Source organism: Rhineura floridana, chromosome 2 (assembly GCF_030035675.1).
Source record: "Rhineura floridana isolate rRhiFlo1 chromosome 2, rRhiFlo1.hap2, whole genome shotgun sequence".
NCBI lineage: Eukaryota > Metazoa > Chordata > Lepidosauria > Squamata > Rhineuridae > Rhineura > Rhineura floridana.
Window position 1 is genome coordinate 229,162,919 of NC_084481.1, and position 22,248 is coordinate 229,185,166.

General features: G+C 46.1%; 1 protein-coding gene across 6 annotated transcripts in view; it reads left to right on the forward strand.

The window, feature by feature from the left end:
* KTN1 (kinectin 1) overlaps positions 1-22,248 on the forward strand; it is a 146,339-nt gene that overhangs the window by 74,219 nt on the left and 49,872 nt on the right. For 5 of the 6 annotated variants that reach the window (XM_061612467.1, XM_061612470.1, XM_061612465.1 and 2 more), the window contains 9 exons: positions 1,818-1,905; positions 4,227-4,393; positions 5,242-5,310; positions 10,646-10,683; positions 13,714-13,804; positions 15,757-15,825; positions 17,838-17,875; positions 18,010-18,100; positions 20,190-20,258. In XM_061612467.1, the coding sequence (XP_061468451.1) occupies positions 1,818-1,905; positions 4,227-4,393; positions 5,242-5,310; positions 10,646-10,683; positions 13,714-13,804; positions 15,757-15,825; positions 17,838-17,875; positions 18,010-18,100; positions 20,190-20,258 (720 nt within the window). The remainder of the gene's footprint in view (positions 1-1,817; positions 1,906-4,226; positions 4,394-5,241; positions 5,311-10,645; positions 10,684-13,713; positions 13,805-15,756; positions 15,826-17,837; positions 17,876-18,009; positions 18,101-20,189; positions 20,259-22,248) is intronic. The other variant, XM_061612466.1, reaches the window with a different exon arrangement.

The window sequence follows — 22,248 nt, forward strand, 5'->3', positions numbered from 1 at the left end:
ACATAAAAACCAACAGCAAAGAATTCTATAAATACATTCAAAGCAGGAGACCATCTAGGGAGGCGATTGGACCCTTGGATGATAAGGGAGTCAAAGGTGTACTAAAGAACGATAAGGAGATTGCAGAGAAGCTAAATGAATTCTTTGCATCTGTCTTCACTGTGGAAGATTTGGGCAGATCCCTGAACCTGAACTAACATTTGCAGGAAGGGATTCTGAGGAACTGAGACAAATAGTGGTAACGAGAGAGGAAGTTCTAGGCTTAATGGACAATATAAAAACTGACAAATCACCGGGCCCGGATGGCATCCACCCGAGAGTTCTCAAAGAACTCAAAGGTGAAATTGCTGATCTGCTAACTAAAATATGTAACTTGTCCCTTGGGTCCTCCTCCGTGCCTGAGGACTGGAAAGTGGCAAATGTAACGCCAATCTTCAAAAAGGGATCCAGAGGGGATCCCGGAAATTACAGGCCAGTTAGCTTAACTTCTGTCCCTGGAAAACTGGTAGAAAGTATTATTAAAGCTAGATTAACTAAGCACATAGAAGAACAAGCTTTGCTGAAACAGAGCCAGCATGGCTTCTGCAAGGGAAAGTCTTGTCTCAGTAACCTATTAGAATTCTTTGAGAGTGTCAACAAGCATACAGATAGAGGTGATCCAGTGGACATAGTGTACTTAGACTTTCAAAAAGCTTTTGACAAGGTACCTCACCAAAGACTTCTGAGGAAGCTTAGCAGTCATGGAATAAGAGGAGAGGTCCTCTTGTGGATAAGGAATTGGTTAAGAAGCAGAAAGCAGAGAGTAGGAATAAACGGACAGTTCTCCCAATGGAGGGCTGTAGAAAGTGGAGTCCCTCAAAGATCAGTATTGGGACCTGTACTTTTCAACTTGTTCATTAATGACCTAGAATTAGGAGTGAGCAGTGAAGTGGCCAAGTTTGCTGACGACACTAAGTTGGTTCAGGGTTGTTAAAACAAAAAGGGATTGCGAAGAGCTCCAAAAAGACCTCTCCAAACTGAGTGAATGGGCAGAGAAATCCAGCAGGCTCTTCTTATGTTCTTATGTTCTTAAGTGCTACGCTCTATGTAAGGATTATCTATGGAGATGAATTCAATGGGTGGTGTGAAGACACCATTAGAATCAATGAATAATTTTCAGACAGGATCCTTGGCTGTCATGGGAAACTTCTGGATTTCTATGGGGCTACACTCAGGGTGGATTCTCAATGCACTAGCTTAAGTGGTCTAGCAATATGGACTGGGTGTGTGTGGGGGTAAATTATTGCTCCCCTTCGCACACCCTCTTGCTGGTAACAGCAGCCAGGGAGGGGTAATTGGCCAACTTCCCTCTTGCCAGTGCAGGGTGGGGCATTGAGTGTGTGTATCCAAGCCTACTTCAGAAGTAGAATGCCACTGCTATCTTCTCTTAGTTCTTGAATTGTGTGGCACTCCAAAAGCTATGGTCTGGGTGACTTGGCAGATGAAGTCAGTTCGTGTAAAAAAAGGCATGAAGTGCAGTCATTCATCCTTGGTTCTTTATTTGTCTCTCTCCCCTTTCTCTCGGAGCAGTCCAGGAGTATCTGCTCCACTTTCATGCAGCCTGAATAACTTCCTCAAATATCAGGATGAAACAAAAATGTTGGGGTTGAGGGCTGTTGTCTTCTCAAACGTTGGATTCTAGCGCTGCACAAGAATGGCAGTAACAACAAAAGACACACCTGGCAATCTCGTGTGTGTGTTTGTATGTGTGTATTTGAGGGATGCTGCAGTAAAATGATCAGAGATTGGTATTGTTCTCTGTTCCTTTTGACATCCAGGCACAAGGACAGGAAGCTGAGCGAAGATGGGAGGAAATGCAGAGCTATCTCAGAAAACGGACGGCAGAACATGAGGCAGCCCAGCAAGGTGCATCCATTGTGGGCTGGGCTTGCTGGCTACAAAATACCTTTCCCCCTTTTTCCCTTTTTCTGTCACTGGGAAGAACACACACATGCACAGACACACAGGCTTGTAGCCAATGGTGGCTTTATGCTGGGTGGGGCGTCTAGGGACATCCAAAGCTGCTACACCAGGCATAACCTACCCAACCTGGTGCCCTCCAGATGTTGCTGGACTACAGCTCCGATCATCCCTGATTGCTGGCTATGCTGGTGGAGGCTGATGGGAATTGTAATCCCACATCATCTGGAGGGCACCAGGTTGGCTACCTCTGGTCTACACTGACTGGCAGCTGCTCTCCAGGGTTTCAGATGGGGTGTGTGTCTCCCCCAGCCCTACCTGGAGATCCAGGGATCAAACCTGGGACCTGCATGCAAAGCAGATGTTCTACCACTGAGTTACAGCCCTTCCTCTGGTTTTCATCAGTCTCTTTTAACCCCTGAAGCCTCCTCTGTAGCTGCCTAAAAACTGGATCTGAGGCTCGGGAGACTCTCTAGAATAGTTTGTTGTTGTTGTTGTAGTAGTAGTAGTAGTAGTAATAATAATAATAATAATAATAATAATAATAATAATAATAATAATAATAATAATAATAATAAATAGTGACTTGATACCCAAAGGTCTCCGAGCATCTTACAACAATGTTAAAACAAAAACAAATATACTATAAAAGTAAAACCTTAAAACGACAATACGCCCATGCAGACGCAGGAAGCTTTGGCGGCATAGACAACATTGTCTCAGTCTATCAAACCCCTGGGGAAAAGATACATCTTTGCTTGGCACCGAAAATATGTCAATGAAGACACTAGGTGGACCTCACTGGGGAGCATTTTCCAAAGATGGGGAGCCACAACTGAAAAGGCCCTTGTCACAACCCTCCGAACCTCCCTTGCGGGGGGGGGGAACCTGGAGAAGGGCCTGAGAAGAATATGTAAGGGTCTGATTAGGTTCATATTGGGAGAGGTGTTCCAGAAGACATTGGGGTCCTGAGCCATAAACAGCTTTATAGGTCAAAACCGGCGCTTTGAATTGGGCTCGGAAATGTACAGGCAGCCAGTGTAATTGGAACAGGATTGGTGTTGTATGCTCTGTTTGCCTTGAACTGATCAACAATTGGGCAGCCGCATTCTGCACTAATTGAAGCTTCCGAACCTTTTTCAAAGGCAGCCCCACATAAAGTGCATTGCAATAATCCAACCTTGAGGTTTCCATATTTAGCACAGAGTGCTGCAGCGTCTAGTAAGGGCGCTGCCTTGCATGAGCAGACGTGCTTTCCGCTAGCACAAAGCCGCCATTGGATACAGGCCGCAGTGTGTACTTGCTTCTTCCTGTAACGTGAGGCGGGTGTGCTGTTTCTCTTCCCCACCCACTCAAGAACCGATGATGTGTAGATGCTCAGAGCAGAACACAACTTTATGCTTGATCCAGCAAGCTCACTATTGCCTCCCAGTTTGTTTAAAACAAGGACGGGCAAGCTTATTTTTCTCCATACTCCTTTGGGATAACCTGTTGTGTGTTGTGGGCCAGTGGTGGGAGAACTTGCATTGAAGTGTCAAATGCAGTTCAGTGTAAGCATGTGTGGGAAGAGCAAGAGAAGGGGGGCTGTCTCCTTGACCCCCTGCTTGGGAGCTTCCCAGAGGGGTCTGGCAAACCACTGCAGGAGGCAGAGTGCTGAAATAGATAGGCCCTTGGTCTGATCCAGCACTGCTGACCTTTTATGTTCTTTTTTCCAAGTGTATACTTTGTGGCCCACCTGGGTTTGCTGCCATCCAATGAACTTAGTCTGCTGGGGGGAAATGCAACTTTCCCAAGTAAATGCAACTTTCCCAAGTTGTCTAAGGGTAGAGACACATTCCCTGTTATGCCGGTTCCAGTGCTTTTCCACCTCTTTTTCTAAAAATGGGCACATGACTCTAGTCAGACTGCTCCCCTTTTTACTCTAAAACCTGCTCACATCAGCTTGAGTACTTTTTAAAAAAAAATTCAACTTCAGAGTGATTTCACAAGCGATTCGTAGATCAGCTCGTTGCCCCTCTAGGTGTAGCCAGTGGAAACACTTCGTTGTAGGCTAAGGCAGATATAGTGATTGGTCCAACACTTTGCTGTGGGTGGTCCTGACAGGTTTGAAGTCAGCAGTGGGGAAGGAAGGTGTGTCCAGCCGAGAGCAGAGTTGCTTCAAAAGACAGCCAGAAAAACCATTCCCGCTACTTTTGAAGCAACTAGTGTGCCCACAGCGTAAGTCTGTATATCATTTCTTTCATCCCCTGTTGTTCTTCTCGTGGCAGATGTGCAGAATAAGCTTGTGGCCAAGGACAGTGAAATCCAGAGCCTTCACAGCAAGCTTACAGATACAATAGTATCAAAACAACAGCTAGAACAAAGAATGATGCAGTTAATGGAAGCAGAGCAAAAGAGGGTCACCGCTGAGGACTCAATCCAGAGGCAGGTTCAGGTATGGCTCTAAAGCTGGGATCCCATTTGGCTCTATCCCTCCTCTTCCCTGCGCCTTTTAGTCTTTCGTTCCCTCTCCCCGCCTTTACTTTACTTTACTTGATTGATTGAATTTATATCCCACCCTTCCTCTCTCCCAGTGGGAGCCCAGGGCAGCAAACAAAAACACTAAAAACACTCTAAAACATCATAAAAATAGATACTATATTAAAACAAAACATCTTTTTAAAAACATCTTTAAAAGCAATTCCAACACAGACGCAGACTGGGATAAGGTCTCTACTTAAAAGGCTTGTTGAAAGAGGAAGGTCTTCAGTAGGCGCCCAAAAGATAACAGAGATGGCAACTGTAATATTTAAGGGGAGGGAATTCCACAGGGGAGGTGCCACTACGCTAAAGGTCCGCTTTCTATGTTCTGCGGAACTCCTGATAAGATGGTTCCTGCAGGAGATCGACTGGGTGCATAAGGGGTAAGATGATGTTTCAGGTATCCAGGCAAGGAGGTGACAGTTTTTGGAAAGGGAGTGGGTGGGCTCTAGGAAGCTACACACAAGGCAACAGCGAACAGCGTGTAATCGGGTATAGTGCAAATTATTCAGAATGTAGTAAGCATCCTTCATATTGCTTATGATAACTTGGATTTGGTATGTGGTCACTCTTTTTCTTTTTTGTAACCCTAATACAGTGTGGGGCAACTTCATGATATGTGTAGGTTTAATGATTTTAGCAGAATAATTCTCATGTGAAAAACGCTGTGCAGTGTTTTGTTTTTTGTGCAATGCGATTTCAGAGCAAAAGGTTTCTAAAAGATGTTACCTGCCTGACCGTTTGCATCTCCTTTTCTGAAAGGAGCTGATGGAGCAGAATGAGGCTTTGAAAGCTCAACTCCAGAAGTTCCATTCACAGATGGCAGTCCAGGTATGGAAACATCAGAATGGGCCATTGTAGTCGTTGTCGTCTTTCCCTTCTCTTAATTCAGAAGCTCTAACTCCCAAGTTCTGGGACTGAAATGTAGGGAGGCCAAGAGTTCAGTGCCAGTCTACATTTTCATGCGTTCATGTGGTGAATTGGATGCTGAGTGGGGTGGGGCGGGGCAAGTCAGATATCCTGGGGAAGCCTGTGGCCAAGGGCAGACACAGCATTGGCTCCCTGCGAGCCACAGTTTCCACATTGGGAGCCAGCCATGGGGATGTGCACTCACCCTTCCCTCTCTGGTGTTGTATCTGCAGACCTGTTTCAAAGGGGGAACCAAACCGGGTTAGCATGGTGTACACAAGAGGGGTATGTTGGTGGCTGGCCTTCCTGCAAGGTAGAGCAGGGGTGGGGAACTGCCCACCCATTGGTCTAATTTGGCCTGCCAGGCCTCCTTACTTGGCCTGCCAGGCCATTTTGACAAAGCAGCCTGCCCTACATAAACACTACAGAAACACAACCACAAGCTCTGTTTCCCTAGGTTAAAGAAAGGTCAGGCTGTTCTAGGTGGGAAAACAACAAACACAAAAGACTTGCCTGGAAGTCGCAGACCCTTGCTGAGATTAAAAGCAGCCAAAAGCTTAAACAGCCCCGCCCCTCGCTCAGGAAGGAAGCCTGCCTTCCTGCCTTCAAAGGAAGGAAGCCTGAGATAATACTAAAGAGTTAAGCCCCAGCTGATAGTTGAGCCATCAGCCTCAAGTAACACATCATTGGCTGGCAGCAGTAGCTGGGAGGAACCAGCCACACATATAAAGTCAGAGCACCTAGCGAGGGAGCCTGCTCCACGAGCTAGAGGGAGCCCCAGCTGACAAAGCGTCAAGGCGAGTTAAGCAGCAGAGCGAGTTCGGCAGCAGGGCGAGGAGGCCAGGGCCCCCCACTCTGCCCGTCTGTTCCCTGACCTCAACTAAACCACAGTCTCCAACCTATTGACGTAATAAACCTCAAACAAAACTATGCAGGTAAGAAGCCAGCAGGGGTGTGGGGGCTCTCTAGTGTTTTGCACAGCCTGCAGCATGTACGACTATCTGCCTGTTGGACAGCAGTCGTGGGTGTGCTCTCGGTGCAATGAGCTCCTGGCTCTCCAGGAACGACTTCATTTCCTTGAGGCCAAGGTGGCAGACCTGGAAAAGCTGAGAGAGGCAGAGAGGTGTGTGGAGGAGGCCTTCAGGGACATTATAGCTGTGTCCCACTCCAGCGATGATAGCTCTCCTGCTATCATGGAGAACGATGGTCTCGGGGAAGGAGAGCATCCAGCTGAGGAAGAGGGAAACGATCCCTTAGAAGGGACCCATTCCTTGGGGGATGAGCAGCTATCCTCTCGTGCCGAGGATATATCTTCAGGGGGTGGAGGGATCCTTGTAGTGGGTGATTCGATCATTAGGAACATAGACAGTGGGGTGTGTGATGGGCGTGTAGACCGCAAGGTGTTTTGCCTGCCTGGTGCGAAGGTTGAGGATATCGCCCGTTTAGATAGTTTGGTAGACAGTGCTGGGGAGGAGTCAGTGGTCGTGGTGCACGTTGGCACCAACGACATGGGGAAATGCAGCCGTGAGGTCCTGGAAGCAAAATTTAGGTTGCTAGGTAGGGTGCTGAAAGCCAGGACCTCCAAGGTGGCTTTCTCTGAAATGCTACTGGTTCCACGCGCAGGACCAGCCAGTCAGGCCCAGCTTTGCAGTCTCAATACAAAAGGGACGGGCTCCACTTGAACCAGAATGGAACCAGACTGCTAGCACTTAAAATTAAAAAGGTGGCAGAGCAGCTTATAAACTGACTGAGGGGGGAAACCCGACAGGAGCTGAGAAAGGTCCGGTTCGGAATAAACCTCCCCTCTGGGATAAAAACCAAAGAAATGATGACATTTTAAAAGGGGTAGGCCTAGAAGTAGGCATTGTGAGAGCAGGGGCACAGGATATAAATTCAGAAGAGCAAAATTACCACAGGCCAAACCACAAGTGCCAAAGACACTTAAAGAGAGACACTGCTTACAAGTGCCTGTACGCTAATGCTAGGAGCCTCCGAACCAAGATGGGAGAACTGGAGTGCTTGGTCTTAGAGGAGAGCATTGATATAGTGAGCATAACGGAGACCTGGTGGAATGGAGAAAACCAGTGGGATACGGTTATCCCTGGATATAAAATATATATCGGAAGGACAGGGAAGGACGTATTGGTGGCGGAGTCGCTCTATACGTGAAAGAAGGCATTGAATCCAGCAAGCTCGAAACCCCAAAAGAGGCAGACTCCTCCACAGAATCGTTGTGGGTGGTGATACCATGCCCCAGGAGGGACTTAATACTGGGAACGATCTATTGTCCCCCTGATCAAAATACTCAGGGAGACCTTGAGATGAGATATGAAATTGAGGAAGCATCCAAACTAGGAAATGTGGTAGTAATGGGTGACTTCAACTACCCAGACATAGACTGGCCGCATATGTGTTCCAGTCATGACAAAGAAGCAAAGTTTCTAGATATTCTAAATGACTATTCCCTAGACCAGTTGGTCATGGAACCGACCAGAGGGACGGCAACCCTGGACTTAATCCTCAGTGGGGACCGGGACCTGGTGTGAGATGTAAGTGTTGTTGAACCGATTGGGAGCAGTGACCACAGTGCTATTAAATTAAACATACATGTAAATGGCCAATTGCCAAGAAAATCTAACACGGTCACATTTGACTTCAAAAGAGGAAACTTCACAAAAATGAGGGGATTGGTAAAAAGAAAGCTGAAAAACAAAGTCCAGAGGGTCACATCACTCGAAAATGCTTGGAAGTTGTTTAAAAACACTATATTAGAAGCTCAACTGGAGTGCATACCGCAGATCAGAAAAGGTACTGCCAGGGCCAAGAAGATGCCAGCATGGTTAACGAACAAAGTCAAGGAAGCTCTTAGAGGCAAAAAGTCTTCCTTCAGAAAATGGAAGTCTTGTCCGAATGAAGAAAATAAAAAAGAACACAAACTCTGGCAAAAGAAATGCAAGAAGACAATAAGGGATGCTAAAAAAGAATTTGAGGAGCACATTGCTAAGAACATAAAAACCAACAACAAAAAATTCTATAAATACATTCAAAGCAGGAGACCATCTAGGGAGGCGATTGGACCCTTGGATGATAAGGGAGTCAAAGGTGTACTAAAGAACGATAAGGAGATTGCAGAGAAGCTAAATGAATTCTTTGCATCTGTCTTCACAGTGGAAGATATAGGGCAGATCCCTGAACCTGAACTAACATTTGCAGGAAGGGATTCTGAGGAACTGAGACAAATAGTGGTAACGAGAGAGGAAGTTCTAGGCTTAATGGACAATATAAAAACTGACAAATCACCGGGCCCGGATGGCATCCACCCGAGAGTTCTCAAAGAACTCAAATGTGAAATTGCTGATCTGCTAACTAAAATATGTAACTTGTCCCTCGGGTCCTCCTCCGTGCCTGAGGACTGGAAAGTGGCAAATGTAACGCCAATCTTCAAAAAGGGATCCAGAGGGGATCCCGGAAATTACAGGCCAGTTAGCTTAACTTCTGTCCCTGGAAAACTGGTAGAACGTATTATTAAAGCTAGATTAACTAAGCACATAGAAGAACAAGCCTTGCTGAAGCAGAGCCAGCATGGCTTCTGCAAGGGAAAGTCCTGTCTCAGTAACCTATTAGAATTCTTTGAGAGTGTCAACAAGCATATAGATAGAGGTGATCCAGTGGACATAGTGTACTTAGACTTTCAAAAAGCGTTTGACAAGGTACCTCACCAAAGACTTCTGAGGAAGCTTAGCAGTCATGGAATAAGAGGAGAGGTCCTCTTGTGGATAAGGAATTGGTTAAGAAGCAGAGAGTAGGAATAAACGGACAGTTCTCCCAATGGAGGGCTGTAGAAAGTGGAGTCCCTCAAGGATCAGTATTGGGACCTGTACTTTTCAACTTGTTCATTAATGACCTAGAATTAGGAGTGAGCAGTGAAGTGGCCAAGTTTGCTGACGACACTATATTGTTCAGGGTTGTTAAAACAAAAAGGGATTGCGAAGAGCTCCAAAAAGATCTCTCCAAACTGAGTGAATGGGCGGAAAAATGGCAAATGCAATTCAATATAAACAAGTGTAAAATTATGCATATTGGAGCAAACAATCTTAATTTCACATATACGCTCATGGGGTCTGAACTGGCGGTGACCGACCAGGAGAGAGACCTCGGGGTTGTAGTGGACAGCACGATGAAAATGTTGACCCAGTGTGCGGCAGCTGTGAAAAAGGCAAATTCCATGCTAGCGATAATTAGGAAAGGTATTGAAAATAAAACAGCCGATATCATAATGCCGTTGTATAAATCTGTGGTGCGGCCGCATTTGGAATACTGTGTACAGTTCTGGTCGCCTCATCTCAAAAAGGATATAGAGTTGGAAAAGGTTCAGAAGAGGGCAACCAGAATGATCAAGGGGATGGAGCGACTCCCTTACGAGGAAAGGTTGCAGCATTTGGGGCTTTTTAGTTTAGAGAAAAGGCGGGTCAGAGGAGACATGATAGAAGTGTATAAAATTATGCATGGCATTGAGAAAGTGGATAGAGAAAAGTTCTTCTCCCTCTCTCATAATACTAGAACTCGTGGACATTCAAAAAAGCTGAATGTTGGAAGATTCAGGACAGACAAAAGGAAGTACTTCTTTACTCAGCGCATAGTTAAACTATGGAATTTGCTCCCACAAGATGCAGTAATGGCCACCAGCTTGGATGGCTTTAAAAGAAGATTAGACAAATTCATGGAGGACAGGGCTATCAATGGCTACTAGCCGTGATGGCTGTGCTCTGCCACCCTAGTCAGAGGCATCATGCTTCTGAAAACCAGTTGCCGGAAGCCTCAGGAGGGGAGAGTGTTCTTGCACTCGGGTCCTGCTTGCGGGCTTCCCCCAGGCACCTGGTTGGCCACTGTGAGAACAGGATGCTGGACTAGATGGGCCACTGGCCTGATCCAGCAGGCTCTTCTTATGTTCTTATATGATGTCTGGTGTTGGGCAGGTCAAGACATGGCTGAGGTGAAAGGGGGTTTGCAGGCACCACCAGAGAGCTAATCAGTGGCACCTGCAGAGCCTGGTCCACAGTGCTGGCAATCATCTGGTTTCAAGCTGTATGGGCAAAAATGGGTCACCTGATGTCATTGTGAGAATCTCCTTTAGGGTCTGATCTCTGGCTTTGAAATAGGAAGCTTGCATTGACTCTTAAATGGCTTAGTACCTGATCAAGTTTTCAGTGCAAAATGGCATTTTGTCATTGTTGTTGTTGTATGTTTTGTCTTTCAGAGTTCAGCTTCAGCCCTTGCAGAAGAGTTGCACAAAGTGTAAGAATCTTTCTCTCTTCCCCCCCTCAAAAAAATGCTTTTAGGTTTATTACTTGCTTTAGTGTGTAGGCACGTCCGTATATGAGAGATTTTCTTGGAGGAAATGTGATCATCTCCAATATTTTTACCCTCCATTGTTACAGATTCCCCTAAGAAGCCATAAACATCTTCCTAAGGATTTCCCTTCTATGCTTAAAGTTTGCAGTGCATTGTTTTAGCAGGAGAAATCAGCTCTGCCCCTCCATGTTTTAATAAAATGAAATGCATTCTTGTAGGATTCACTGGGTGGCCATGAGATTTCTGGCTGTGGGTATGTGGAGGGCGATGAGGTTATGGACATCTTCGTGTGTGTACATGCAGACTATATTAAAAGATTTGAACCACACATGAGCCTGCCTTATAGATGCAAGATTCATACCCCTTTGGTCCATCTGCCTTGGTGTTGTCTACTCTGACTGGTAGCAACTCTCTTAGGACTCTGGCAGGGAGCCATCTTTTTTTGTAGGAGTCGGAGCAGTGTGCGGAGCAGGCAGGCTGGTGATGAGTATGGTTCGAGGCAAGGGGTGTAATCTGCAGAGAATCTGGAGGACTGGATTGAAAGGGCCACATTGCCCCCCCAGGCCTGAGGTTCCCCACCCTCAATTAAGTAACAGCTTGTCATTGCTGTATTGCTTTTCAGCCGTAAGTAGAATAGCCACTCTGTTTCCAAACACTGTTGCAAAACTAACAGTCCTGCTTTCCCTAATCCCAAATGTTATGGGGGAAGGAGGACAATTTTCCTTGGGAATATGTGCAGGAAAAGAGTTAAATATCTTCCCTTCCTCTTCAGCGCACTCCTGATCATGATTGCCCCTCCTCAGCTGCAATTATTGGGGAGCTGCGGGGGGGGAATATAACGGCAATGCCAAAGGAAAAATGAGAAAAATATTTATTTGTCTGGCAAAATTGAAATACTGTTTAACTGACAAAAACCTCTAAGCAGTTAAAATGAAGAGGTGAATCCTAGAGAGGAGAGAGGGAGACGGTAGAGAAGGAAATGAGTAAAGCAATCTATATCTGGGAAAATTGCAGCTGTTCTATTAAACTGAAAAGGAGTCTTCTTTTTTTGACCTCTGGAGGGAAAAAGCTGAACAGGGAAAATGTGAGAGAAAGATGCTTTGTTCACGATGTTGTGCAGATGTAAAAAGGGTATGAACAAAGTGTGGTTGTTCCACAGTGTATACTCAATTTGGAAGCAATTCTGAGATCCTGTTTTTTAAAAAAGAAATGGAGATGCCTGGGATTGAACCTGTGGCTTTCCACATGCAGAGAATTATTGTAAATCACTCTGGAAGCTCTGCTGAAGGACCGTATCTAAATTTTTAAAATAAACATACTGAATTCATATCTTTACTGCAGAACTATACTAGTCTTCCCAACTACAGCACTTTCCCAGCTCTAGTTATCCACACTCCCATTTTTATTGGTCCTTTTTCTTTCCTGACATCTATTGTTGGAAAGCTCTATTGGTAAGATAAGTTAATGTAAACCCAATAAGCCTTCAGTTATGCAATGTGGTAGACGAGGTTTGGCCCTGGCCAGAGGCAGACAGGCCAAAGGGAAGCTCAAGCCATGTGGGGCAAAGTGACCTGCCCTTGCTTGCTTTTTAACCTCAGCCCTGTTGTCTTTGAGTCTTCTTTTGACCTTCCTTTTCACAGGGCAACATTAACCTCACAGTGTACCCTAAAGTCAGCACAGGAGGCATTGTGCAGGAACAGAGCATTCACCGATTGGGAACTGTAGCAGTGGGTTGACTCTCTGCTTTCTAGCACCATCAAGAGGCTGTTTTTGTGGTTGTAGAGCTCCCTGTTCTAGGAACTGTCTTGGCCTTTCTATGGCATTCTCCTTTAATGGCTAATGTAAACCCATAGCATCTCCTCCCCCCCCAAACACATCAGTATTAAGGTTTTGTAGCATTCCTTAAACAACTGGATCTTGCAGTCGAGTACAGTTGCTCTTTCAGTGTGTGTGTGTGTGTGTGTGTGTGTTCACATGCACACAAGAAAGTGCTCACTAATTACCATATTGACATGGAAATGGACTGCTGTCAAGTCGATCCCAACTTATGGCTACCCTATGAATAGGGATTTCATGGTAAGCGGTACTCAGAGGGGGTTTACCATTGCCTCCCTCTGAGGCTAGTCCTCCCCAGCTGTCTAGGGCCTGCTCAGCTTGCCACAGCTGCACAAGCCAGCCCCTTCCTTGTCCGCAACTGCCAGCTGGGGGGGCAACTGGGACTATGCAGCTTGCTCACGGCTGCACAGGTGGCAGGGAACGTAACCCCTGAGCCACTTACTTTAGCTGGCCCTTAACACCCAGGAGACGAGATACGCCTGGCGCCTTCTCTGTTATCTTTTCGGCGCCAGGTAAAGACCTACCTCTTTGCCCAGGCATTTTAAATTTTAAATTCTAAATTCTAAATTTTAAAGTTAATCTATTTTAATGTTAATTTTTTGTCTTAATTTTGTTTTTACATATGTTTTCTATAATGTACTGTACCCACACCCACCTGTATTTTAATATGTTTTTATTTTGTTGTACACCGCCCTGAGAGCTTGTCGCTATAGGGCGGTCAAAAAGTGCAATAAATAAATAAAATAAATAAATAATGAGCGGGGATTTGAACTCACAGTCTCTGGACTCCGAGCCAGGCTCTCCTCCGCATTGTGCTATACCAGCTGTCAATTACCATATTGTCATCCTGGTTTATCACAGCTGAACTTCAGAATTTTGGACAAGGCATGCTGGGATGGTGTTGCATTCTCAAAGCTGTGAGCATTTTCTTTTTTAAAATGGTGGCCCTCCTGCTTGCTGTGCATCCTAAAACCGATAACTACTGATCATCGATCGTAGTTGTCATGTGTTTTGCTTGGCTAATCAACTGCATGAGTGCTTCATTGGTAGTAGCCACAAGAGCAGATTGCACCTACCTTCTTATCGACCCTACTTGTTGTTATACTCTCCTAATGGAGGGATTTTTTTTAATTGCAGAATTGCAGAAAAAGATAAACAGATAAGCCAAGCTGAGGACTCATTAGCCAACCAACGCATCAAGCTAACCAGCAAAGAAGAAGATCTAATGGTATAGTAAACGCTGTATTATCTCTAAAACGGTGGAGGCTCTTATCCTGATGGGTGGACATAGCATGTGTATTTTATTTAATAATGGTCGTACAAATCATACACGTTTATCTGCATGTGTAGTAGCCAGCTGCCGCTGTTCACATTACATATGAAAAGAAGACAGGCCAGCCCCTTCCTCTCTCTTGCCAAACACCATCAAGGGTGTGAGTGGCTTGTAGTGGGGTATGGCTTTCCTCCTCCTCTCACTCCCTCCTTTGCTTGCATTTATCGGTCTTGTAGTCCTCAGCAAGGCAGAAGTGGCCAGAGGCAATTGCCTCCACCTACTGCTGGTGCCGCTTTATCTCTTGACACCAGTGTTTCCTACTCTTTTGCTTCCAACATCTGGAGGGCCAAAGGTTCCTCACACCTGATGAAAAGGAAGGAGTTGCAGCAGTCCAGGAGATCTAAGATGGCTGTTAGCAGGAGCAAGCCTGCCTCCTAAACTGTCCCAGCTGCCCCAGATTCTTCAGAGGTTGTAATAGTGACATGATGACGATACCCTGCCCCAGTGAGCAGTCTTGCTGCTGTGTTTTGCACCAGCTGCAGCTTCTGGACCAACCTCAAGGACAACTCCTCATAGAGCGCATTACAGTAATCCAGCCTGGAGGTTACCAGTGAGTGAACAACAGTGGTCAGGCTATCCCGGTCTAGAAATGGATGCAGCTGTCTCACCAGCCGAAGCCACTGAGGTCACCTGGGCCTCTAGTGACAAAGATAGATCCAGGAGCACCTCCAGACTACGGACCTGCTCTTCCAGAGGGAGTACGACCCCATCCAAAGCAGGCAACTAACCAATTATCTGAACTCAGGAACCAATTATCTGAACTCCGTCTTGCTAGGATTCAGATTCAGTTTATTGGCCCTCATCCAGCCCACCACCGAGTCCAGGGCTTGCACAGCCTCTCCCAATTCAGATGTTATGGAGAAATAGAGCTGGGTATCATCAGCATACTGCTGACACTTCACCCCAAATCTCCTGATGACCACTCCGAAGGGCTTCATATAGATGTTAAACAGCATGGGGGACAAGATGGTCCTGCTGCTTGCAGATGATGTCTTGTTGGAAGGATGGGAGCATTCAGATATCATTGGGCTGTGATCTGGAGTGGTACAGAGCACTCTAGTATCTCATTTTCACACTTGTTAGTTAGCTCCGGCATTGCTTGGGAAAGCTTTGAATGTTAAGTCAGCATCGTGGCCATCAAGCTAGTATTGCAGAAACAAAAACTCAGTATGCAGGCAGGATTGCTTATCTTCTGTCTTTCCCAGATTCTAAATTCCAGGTGCAGGAGGGGAAAGTGCTCAGGTCTTGCTTCCGGGCTTCCCATAGGCATCTGGATGGCCACTTTGAGAACAGGATGCTGAAGTATATAGTCATTTGGCCTGATCCAGAAATCACTTCTTATGCTAATTCCGGGAAAATATTTAGTTGTTGGTTGTTAAGATTTATTGGCCATCTTTCTACAGAAGAAATTAATACCTAAAGTGACTTTCTTTAAAAAAAATGTATTTAAAAGATACAATAAATGTAAACTGTGTGAAATGAACAAATAGCAGCAACCAGAGAAATTTGCCGAATGGTGAGGAGAGGGAGGATTTTAACCAGCCCATGGAAGGAGAAAAGGCTGTTTCTTAGCAGGTGTCCGGGGGGGAGGGGCATTCCCTAGAGTGGATGCCCACCACAGAAGCAGCCTTATTCAGTGTCCCCATCCGTATCAACTTGGAGAAGGAAGGTTCATGGCGCAAGGCAGCATCTCTAGTACTCTGAGGACAGGAAAGAACAGAAGGCAAAGATGTGTATTTCTGTTGAATCTTTGTTTTTATACGTTGCTGAGGCTGTCTAGCTGATGTTCAGGTCTGGGGCTTTCTGGCTGCACCTGTAACATGGAGCCTGTCTTTTCCTCTTTCCAGGTTGTACAGAACATGAACATGTCCCTCAAAGTAGAAGTGCAGAAGTTGCAAACTTTCACAAATGAGCAGGTGAACAAGCCTTTTTTCTGTTCCTTGGCATTTATATCTAATGTACTGCCACTACAGTGGCAACACTTGAATATTATTTGTGCTTACTTGGTGACAAAAAAAATTGAAAAACAGAACTGCTGAGTATGAATGAGAGAAAACTGGCCCAAATGAAGGATGTGGGGACTATTCAGTGCCGCTTCATGATAATCAAAGATCAAAAGTACTTAAGACATGCTCTGCTAGAAGCACACCTCATTGGGTGAGTTTGATGTATATCCACTATTCTTTGTACATAATTTTGAAAATAATAGCTTCCATTGCTCAAACCTGCTCTCCAGACTGGAAGCCCCTTTCTTCCTAAATCCAGACATTTAGAGGCTGCTTAGAGTTAATCATTAGTGACAGAGGCATTTTGCACATGCTCTGGGGTACTCTCTTCACTTTGATGTCATGCTCTACAGCTGAGCCCTAGCTCAAATTTTTCTGCTGCATATTTATTTACTTACTTATTTATTATTTTATTTATATCCCACACTTCCTCCCAGCAGAAGCCAAGACATAAGCATAGTACACAAATGCAACTATCATTTATGCTATACCTCCCCTTAAGCAAGAGCCACTCTGGATATCATGGAATTCTAGTGGATTTTATTGCATAGGATGATCCACCTTTGCCCTGAGCCCTCCTCTCTTTCTAAGTTTTAACGTCTGCTGGGAACATCACTTCTTTCTCGGAAGAACAGCTGCTGTGATGTAAAAAAAATTAAATGGTAATTAATCCCATTCTACTAACAAATCGTGATTAGAAATAATGCCAGCCCCTCCTAAACACATGGACAATTTGAGATCCAGGACTTCTGAGGAAAAGGTGAAGGAAGACATTGACTGTTTTGTCAAGTACGCAAAGAAGATGTGGGGGACTTGTGGCCCTCTGGGTGTCGCTCAACTCCTTAACTCCTCAACTGCCATCATCCTCAGCCAGCATGGCCAATAGCCAGGAACAATTGGAGTTACAGTTCGGCCACATCTGGAAGGCCACAGGTTCCCTACCTTCTGAAGTGAAGTGTTGCACGCAGCGAGAGACCGTTGTTCTCTGTCCCTGTTGGCTTTAACTGAGACCCAGATGCTCTCTCTGCCATGATGCATGCTAAGCAATGTCTTGCCTCTTGCTGTTTCTTAGCCTAAAGTAGCTCACAAGGTTACAAGTACTTTCTGTCATAATTGTGCTTCCTACAGCAGGCACGTAGAGACAGTATGGAAAACGTATCCTGCATTTGCCTTTGGGCAAACGCTGGGAGGCTGCAGCCCCATCAGGTTCCAGGCACGTCATTCACACTTCCACAATTTGCAGACAACATCAGTGGCAACTGTGGTAAACGCAGTCACTGTGTGAAGAACTGAGCTACTTTGCAGAGCAAAGCACCTGTTGGTGGATTGTTTCATTGCAGGCAGAAGTTTCACTTTGCTTAAGGATTCAGCCTACTCTGAAAGCTCCTCTGTCTCAAAGGGGAAACCCTCAGTTTTTCAAGATGGCAGCTTGAAGTCATTTTCACAACACTAGAGTAATGGAATTGGTGCCCCCTGGGATCAGCTTTATGCCATTTAGCTTCCCAATCTCTTCTTAACCCCCCACCCCCCAAACTGGCTTTGATTCTGTGGCATTTGGGTTCAAAACCTGCACGCGGTCATATACATCATTATCCAGAGCTACAATGCCCTGAGCATCTTCACTTTCTACCCCTTGCCTAAAATAAAGAGTTTTCTTTCCTAGATCTGAGCACTTGAAAGCATTGCTGCTGAGCACAGTCTGTTGAGCAGATTACTAAGCATGTAGCACATCCTTTTTTCAGAGATGGACAAAACATGTGTTGCCCCTTTAACTGTGGTAGGAAAGGAGAGGTTGTTCAGCAAGGGGCTGAATTTCGTGGACTCTACCATGTGTGTGTGTGTGTCATGTTGGATGTGGATACGTTTGTTGAATCCTGCTCAGAGGCAAGACGCTAAATAGTACTAATCCTCTTTCCATCTAGGTTGCTGCTACGCATGAGCTGGAAAGGATGCAGAAAAGGTAAACAAAGAGTGGCATGTGATAATCCATTGTTCTTTGAGGACCATGTGCTACTTGGGAGCAGGCTGGGCCTTGTGAGAAATGGAGAAACATTGCTTTTCTTTCCCTTTTTTAACCTTTTGCCTGTTCTTCAGTACTCAGGCCAAAGACGACAAAATCAGAGCTCTGGAGGAGCAGCTCCAGGGACATCATGCCAAAGCTTCAAATGCAAAGGAGGAACTTCAGGTACAGTGTGTTGTACAGAGCAGCGTTACCCACAGTGGGACAGATGCCCCTTGGCAGTGGGGCTCGGAAGGGCAAGGAAAGGTGCTGGGTGCCTCTGAGGCAGCATGCGGCAATGTTCAGCATCCCAGAACAAATTGAGAAGTAGATTGAAAAAGATTGCTATCGACGATGCAGAGAAGAAAAAGGAGGTGTCCCATCATGGTGCTGTTTGGGTCCCCTTCTACCCCCTTCCCCAGTCCCTGGTTTATTCTAGCTTATTCTTTCTTTGGGCAGTGCTCACTCCAGCTGGTTTAACTAGGTACTCTAGAAATGCAGTTTCCTGCCTTCAGGAGAAATAGTCATAGCTCAGCGGTAAGCCATCTGCTTTGCATTCAGAAGGGATCTGGTTCAGTCCCCGGCATCTCCAAGTAGGTCTGAGAATATCACCTGCCTGAGAGTGCCACTGTCAGTCAGTGTTGACAGTGTTTTGGCAGATGGACCAATGGTCTGACTCAATGTAAGGCAATTCCTTATGTTGAGTACAGTAGGGCCCTGCTTTTCAGCATTCCGTTAATACGGCGCCAGTGGGGTGATCAGCTGGAGGGGGGCTGGAGCTCCCTGCACTCCAGCTGATGGCGCTGGGGGAGGGGAAGATCAGCTGTTGCGTGCTACGGCTCATCTTCTCCTCGGGGCGGTCAGACTCCTGCACTCCAGCTGATCGTGCCGCAAGCTGTAGCCTACTACAGCTGATCTTCTCCTCTTCTGGCGCGATGAGACTCCCGCACAAGCTGATCACGCCTGAGGAGGGGAAGATCTGATCTTCTCCTCCTCGGGTGCAATCAGTGGGTTAGGTTCCAGACCCCCACCCTACAGCTGATCCGCTTTTCAGTGGTTTTTGCTTTCCGGCGGGGGTCTGGAACCTAACCTGCCGTATGAGTGGGGCCCTACTGTATCTGGTGGTGGTGGTGGTGGTTGTTAAGGCGCAGTGTGTACTGAAGTGCATACTCTTTATCCTCCCCACCTCTTTATAACTGTCTTACTTCTTCTGCTTCCTCAACACTGCAGGTGTTGTAAGGTCCCTTATTTTATTTTATTTATTTTATTTAATTTATATACCGCCCTAAGCCCGAAGGCTCTCTCGGCGGTGTACAAAAAGATAAAAAACAAGCAATGTATAAATACAATAAATACAATAAATCAAGAAAACAAAACAAACAAACAATAAAAAACCAAACAACATACAAAATACAAATAATGATGAAAATTCTATTAAAACACACTTTAAAATGCCTGGGAGTATAAAAAGGTTTTCACCTGGCGCCGAAAAGATAGTAGCGTCGGTGCCAGGCGCACCTCATTGGGGAGGCTGTTCCACAATTCGGGGGCCACCACGGAAAAGGCCCTGGTTCTAGTCACCACCCTCCGAGCTTCTCGATGGGATGGCACTCGGAGGAGGGCCTTAGATGTTGAGCGTAGGTCCGGGTAGGTTCATATTGGGAGAGGCGGTCCACCAGGTATTGCGGTCCCATGCCGTGTAGGGCTTTATAGGTCAAAACCAGCACTTTGAATCTAGCCCGGAAACAAACAGGAAGCCAGTGCAGACGGGCCAGAACAGGTGTTATATGAGCGGACCTTCTGGTCCGCGTCAGCAATCTGGCCGCTGCATTCTGGACTAGTTGTAGTTTCCGAACAGTCTTCAAGGGCAGCCCCACGTAGAGCGCATTGCAGTAGTTCAGTCTAGAAGTTACCAGAGCATGAACAACTGAGGCGAGGTCATCACTGTCCAGATAGGGACGTAGCTGGGCTACCAGGCGAAGATGGTAGAAAGCATTCCGTGCCACCGAGGCCACCTGGGCCTTCAGTAAGCCTTCTTGAGATCACTGAAGCAACTCCAGAAGAACTGCTGCTATCACTGTGGCAGCGATTTGCCTTTTCACTTCAATAGGTAGAAAGCCAACACCAGCAGGAATTGGGGATCTGTTAACGTATCTGTCTGTTGCTGTTAATCAAAATGGCAATTTCTCCTCCACTTCTGTAAAGAAAATTGCAGGAGCAATGTCTGCATGTGGAATTCTGAGTTGACACTACAGTCTTGTGATTTTCATTCCAGGTTCTAAAGGATCAAAACAAAGCTTTGCAGTTGGAAATTCAGAGGCTGCAGGCTCTTTTGTCTGAGCAGGTACAGCACATCTTTGCTGCTAATAATACTACTTTGTTCAGAGATGTCTGTTCACGTGGATGCAGCTGATTTGAAGGCTGGATAGGGAAGCAATCAGAGGGATTCTGAAAGGAGGCTCAGCCTGTTACTTCTCATTGCTCCTAGAAGTCAGTTATGAACTACTTCTAGGTAGGATGCCCTGTACTTCTCTTCCCTCCCACCTATCTCCACCCCACATCCCAGTCTCTGACTTACAGGCCTGAACAGTATCACACAGCATCACACACAGAATCTAGTATTGAGAATTAGAATTCTGGAACTTGATTTTGGTAGTGGGCAGTAATTGATTAAAAGTGAGCTCACCACCTCAGTGAACACATCCAGTGTTACTGGAAATTGGGATAGACCTTCTTAAGAGGACAGGATGCAGAAGTCCTCATAGTTTGTTAGGCTTGAAAAATCAAGAGAGAAGAGCCTTTTCTCTACCTTTTGGGGGGAGACGAGCAGTGGCTAGTGTTCAGGTACTCCTGGTGTGTAAAGGTTTGTCCTTGCCCTTGGCCTCCTCTGTTCCTGCTACTGTGGTGGCCTGCAGGGCCTCCTCCTCCGCCTCCTCTGCTGCTGCGCAGCCGACCCAATGTCCTCCTGCACTGCTAGCATGGCCTTCTCTGTCACTGTGGTGGCCTCCTCCGTTGCCACTGTGGTGGCCTGTGACATCACCGCTGCCTGCACTGCCTCCTCAGTCACCAGTGAGACCGGCGCGGCCTCCTCCAGCATTGTTGCTGCCACTGCAGCCTGTATGGCTTTCAGTGCCATGGCCAGGTAGCCCACTCACTCGCCCAGCAGTCTTTGCTGCCTCGCCCACTCCCGACTTCACACGGCATGGCGGCTTGAGGTCTTATATTGTTGTTATATAGGAAGTCATGTTTGTGGTCCTCCATGGATATGGTTAGCATGCATGCAGCTGAAACAGTTGCATTGTCTGGAAGTGATTTTCTAGTATCCAGTCTCTTTACCTTAACCATAAAACTTCAGGGTAGGAAACAACCAAACAGATCTTCCAGTTCACTCCTGTTTCCTTCGTTTGGCCAATATTTCTTCTGCTGTCACAACACCATTAATTTGTTTGTGGTTGTGTGTGTTTAAAAAAAAACTACTCCCTGAAATACACAAAAACAAAGCATGTGCATTGAGAACACACAGACATAGCAACCTTTTTAATGTACTGTTGGGGTTTTCCTTATTCTCAAATGTCAGTTGCACTCTTGGTGGCAGCAAGCGGGATGCTTTAGTGGCATATGGAACCCCTGGCAGTGTTCCAAGTTACAATATTGTGATGGGTGAACAACATTCTGGTAGTGAGAAGAGACATTCCCTCAGTGCAGTGGTGAGGACTAGCTACTTGTGTTGTCTTCCAGGCTTTGCTGGAGGGGGTCTGAAAAGTGTGGTTGACCTTTGGTGCAGAGACTGGATAAATCTTAGCTTTACTCTTTGCTTGGATAACAAGGAAAGGGTTTGGTTTGATGCTCAAGGGCTGAGAATGGAGATAGGCCTGTTGGGTCACCATATCCCTTGTATGGCCATTACACCCTTCTGATCTCAGGCTGTCTGACCCTAGAGAAGGTTGTTTTGGTGTAGCTACTGGGGGGGGGGAGGAATCTGTGAGGGACTGGAGACTGCCACCATCAGCTAACTTGAAGGGAGCATTTTGGGAGCAACTGTTGCTTCCTTGATGTCTCTGCCCTTCATTATTGGCTCTTTGGAAGTTTGTGCTATAATAACTAGCCGGGGTTCTACTGAGAATAAACTCATTGAATTAATAGACCTAAGCTAGTAATGGCTGTTAATTTCAATAGGTCTATCCAAGAAGGACGAATGTAGGTTACAGCCCTTGGTCTTTTAAGCTGCCAGAGAGCTCGTTGTTTTGTTTGCTCGTCTATAACTTACTTAACATCTATGAAGTTATACGGGGAGGAAAAAATGGATTTTGGGGTTACAAGGAGCTGTTGTGGAG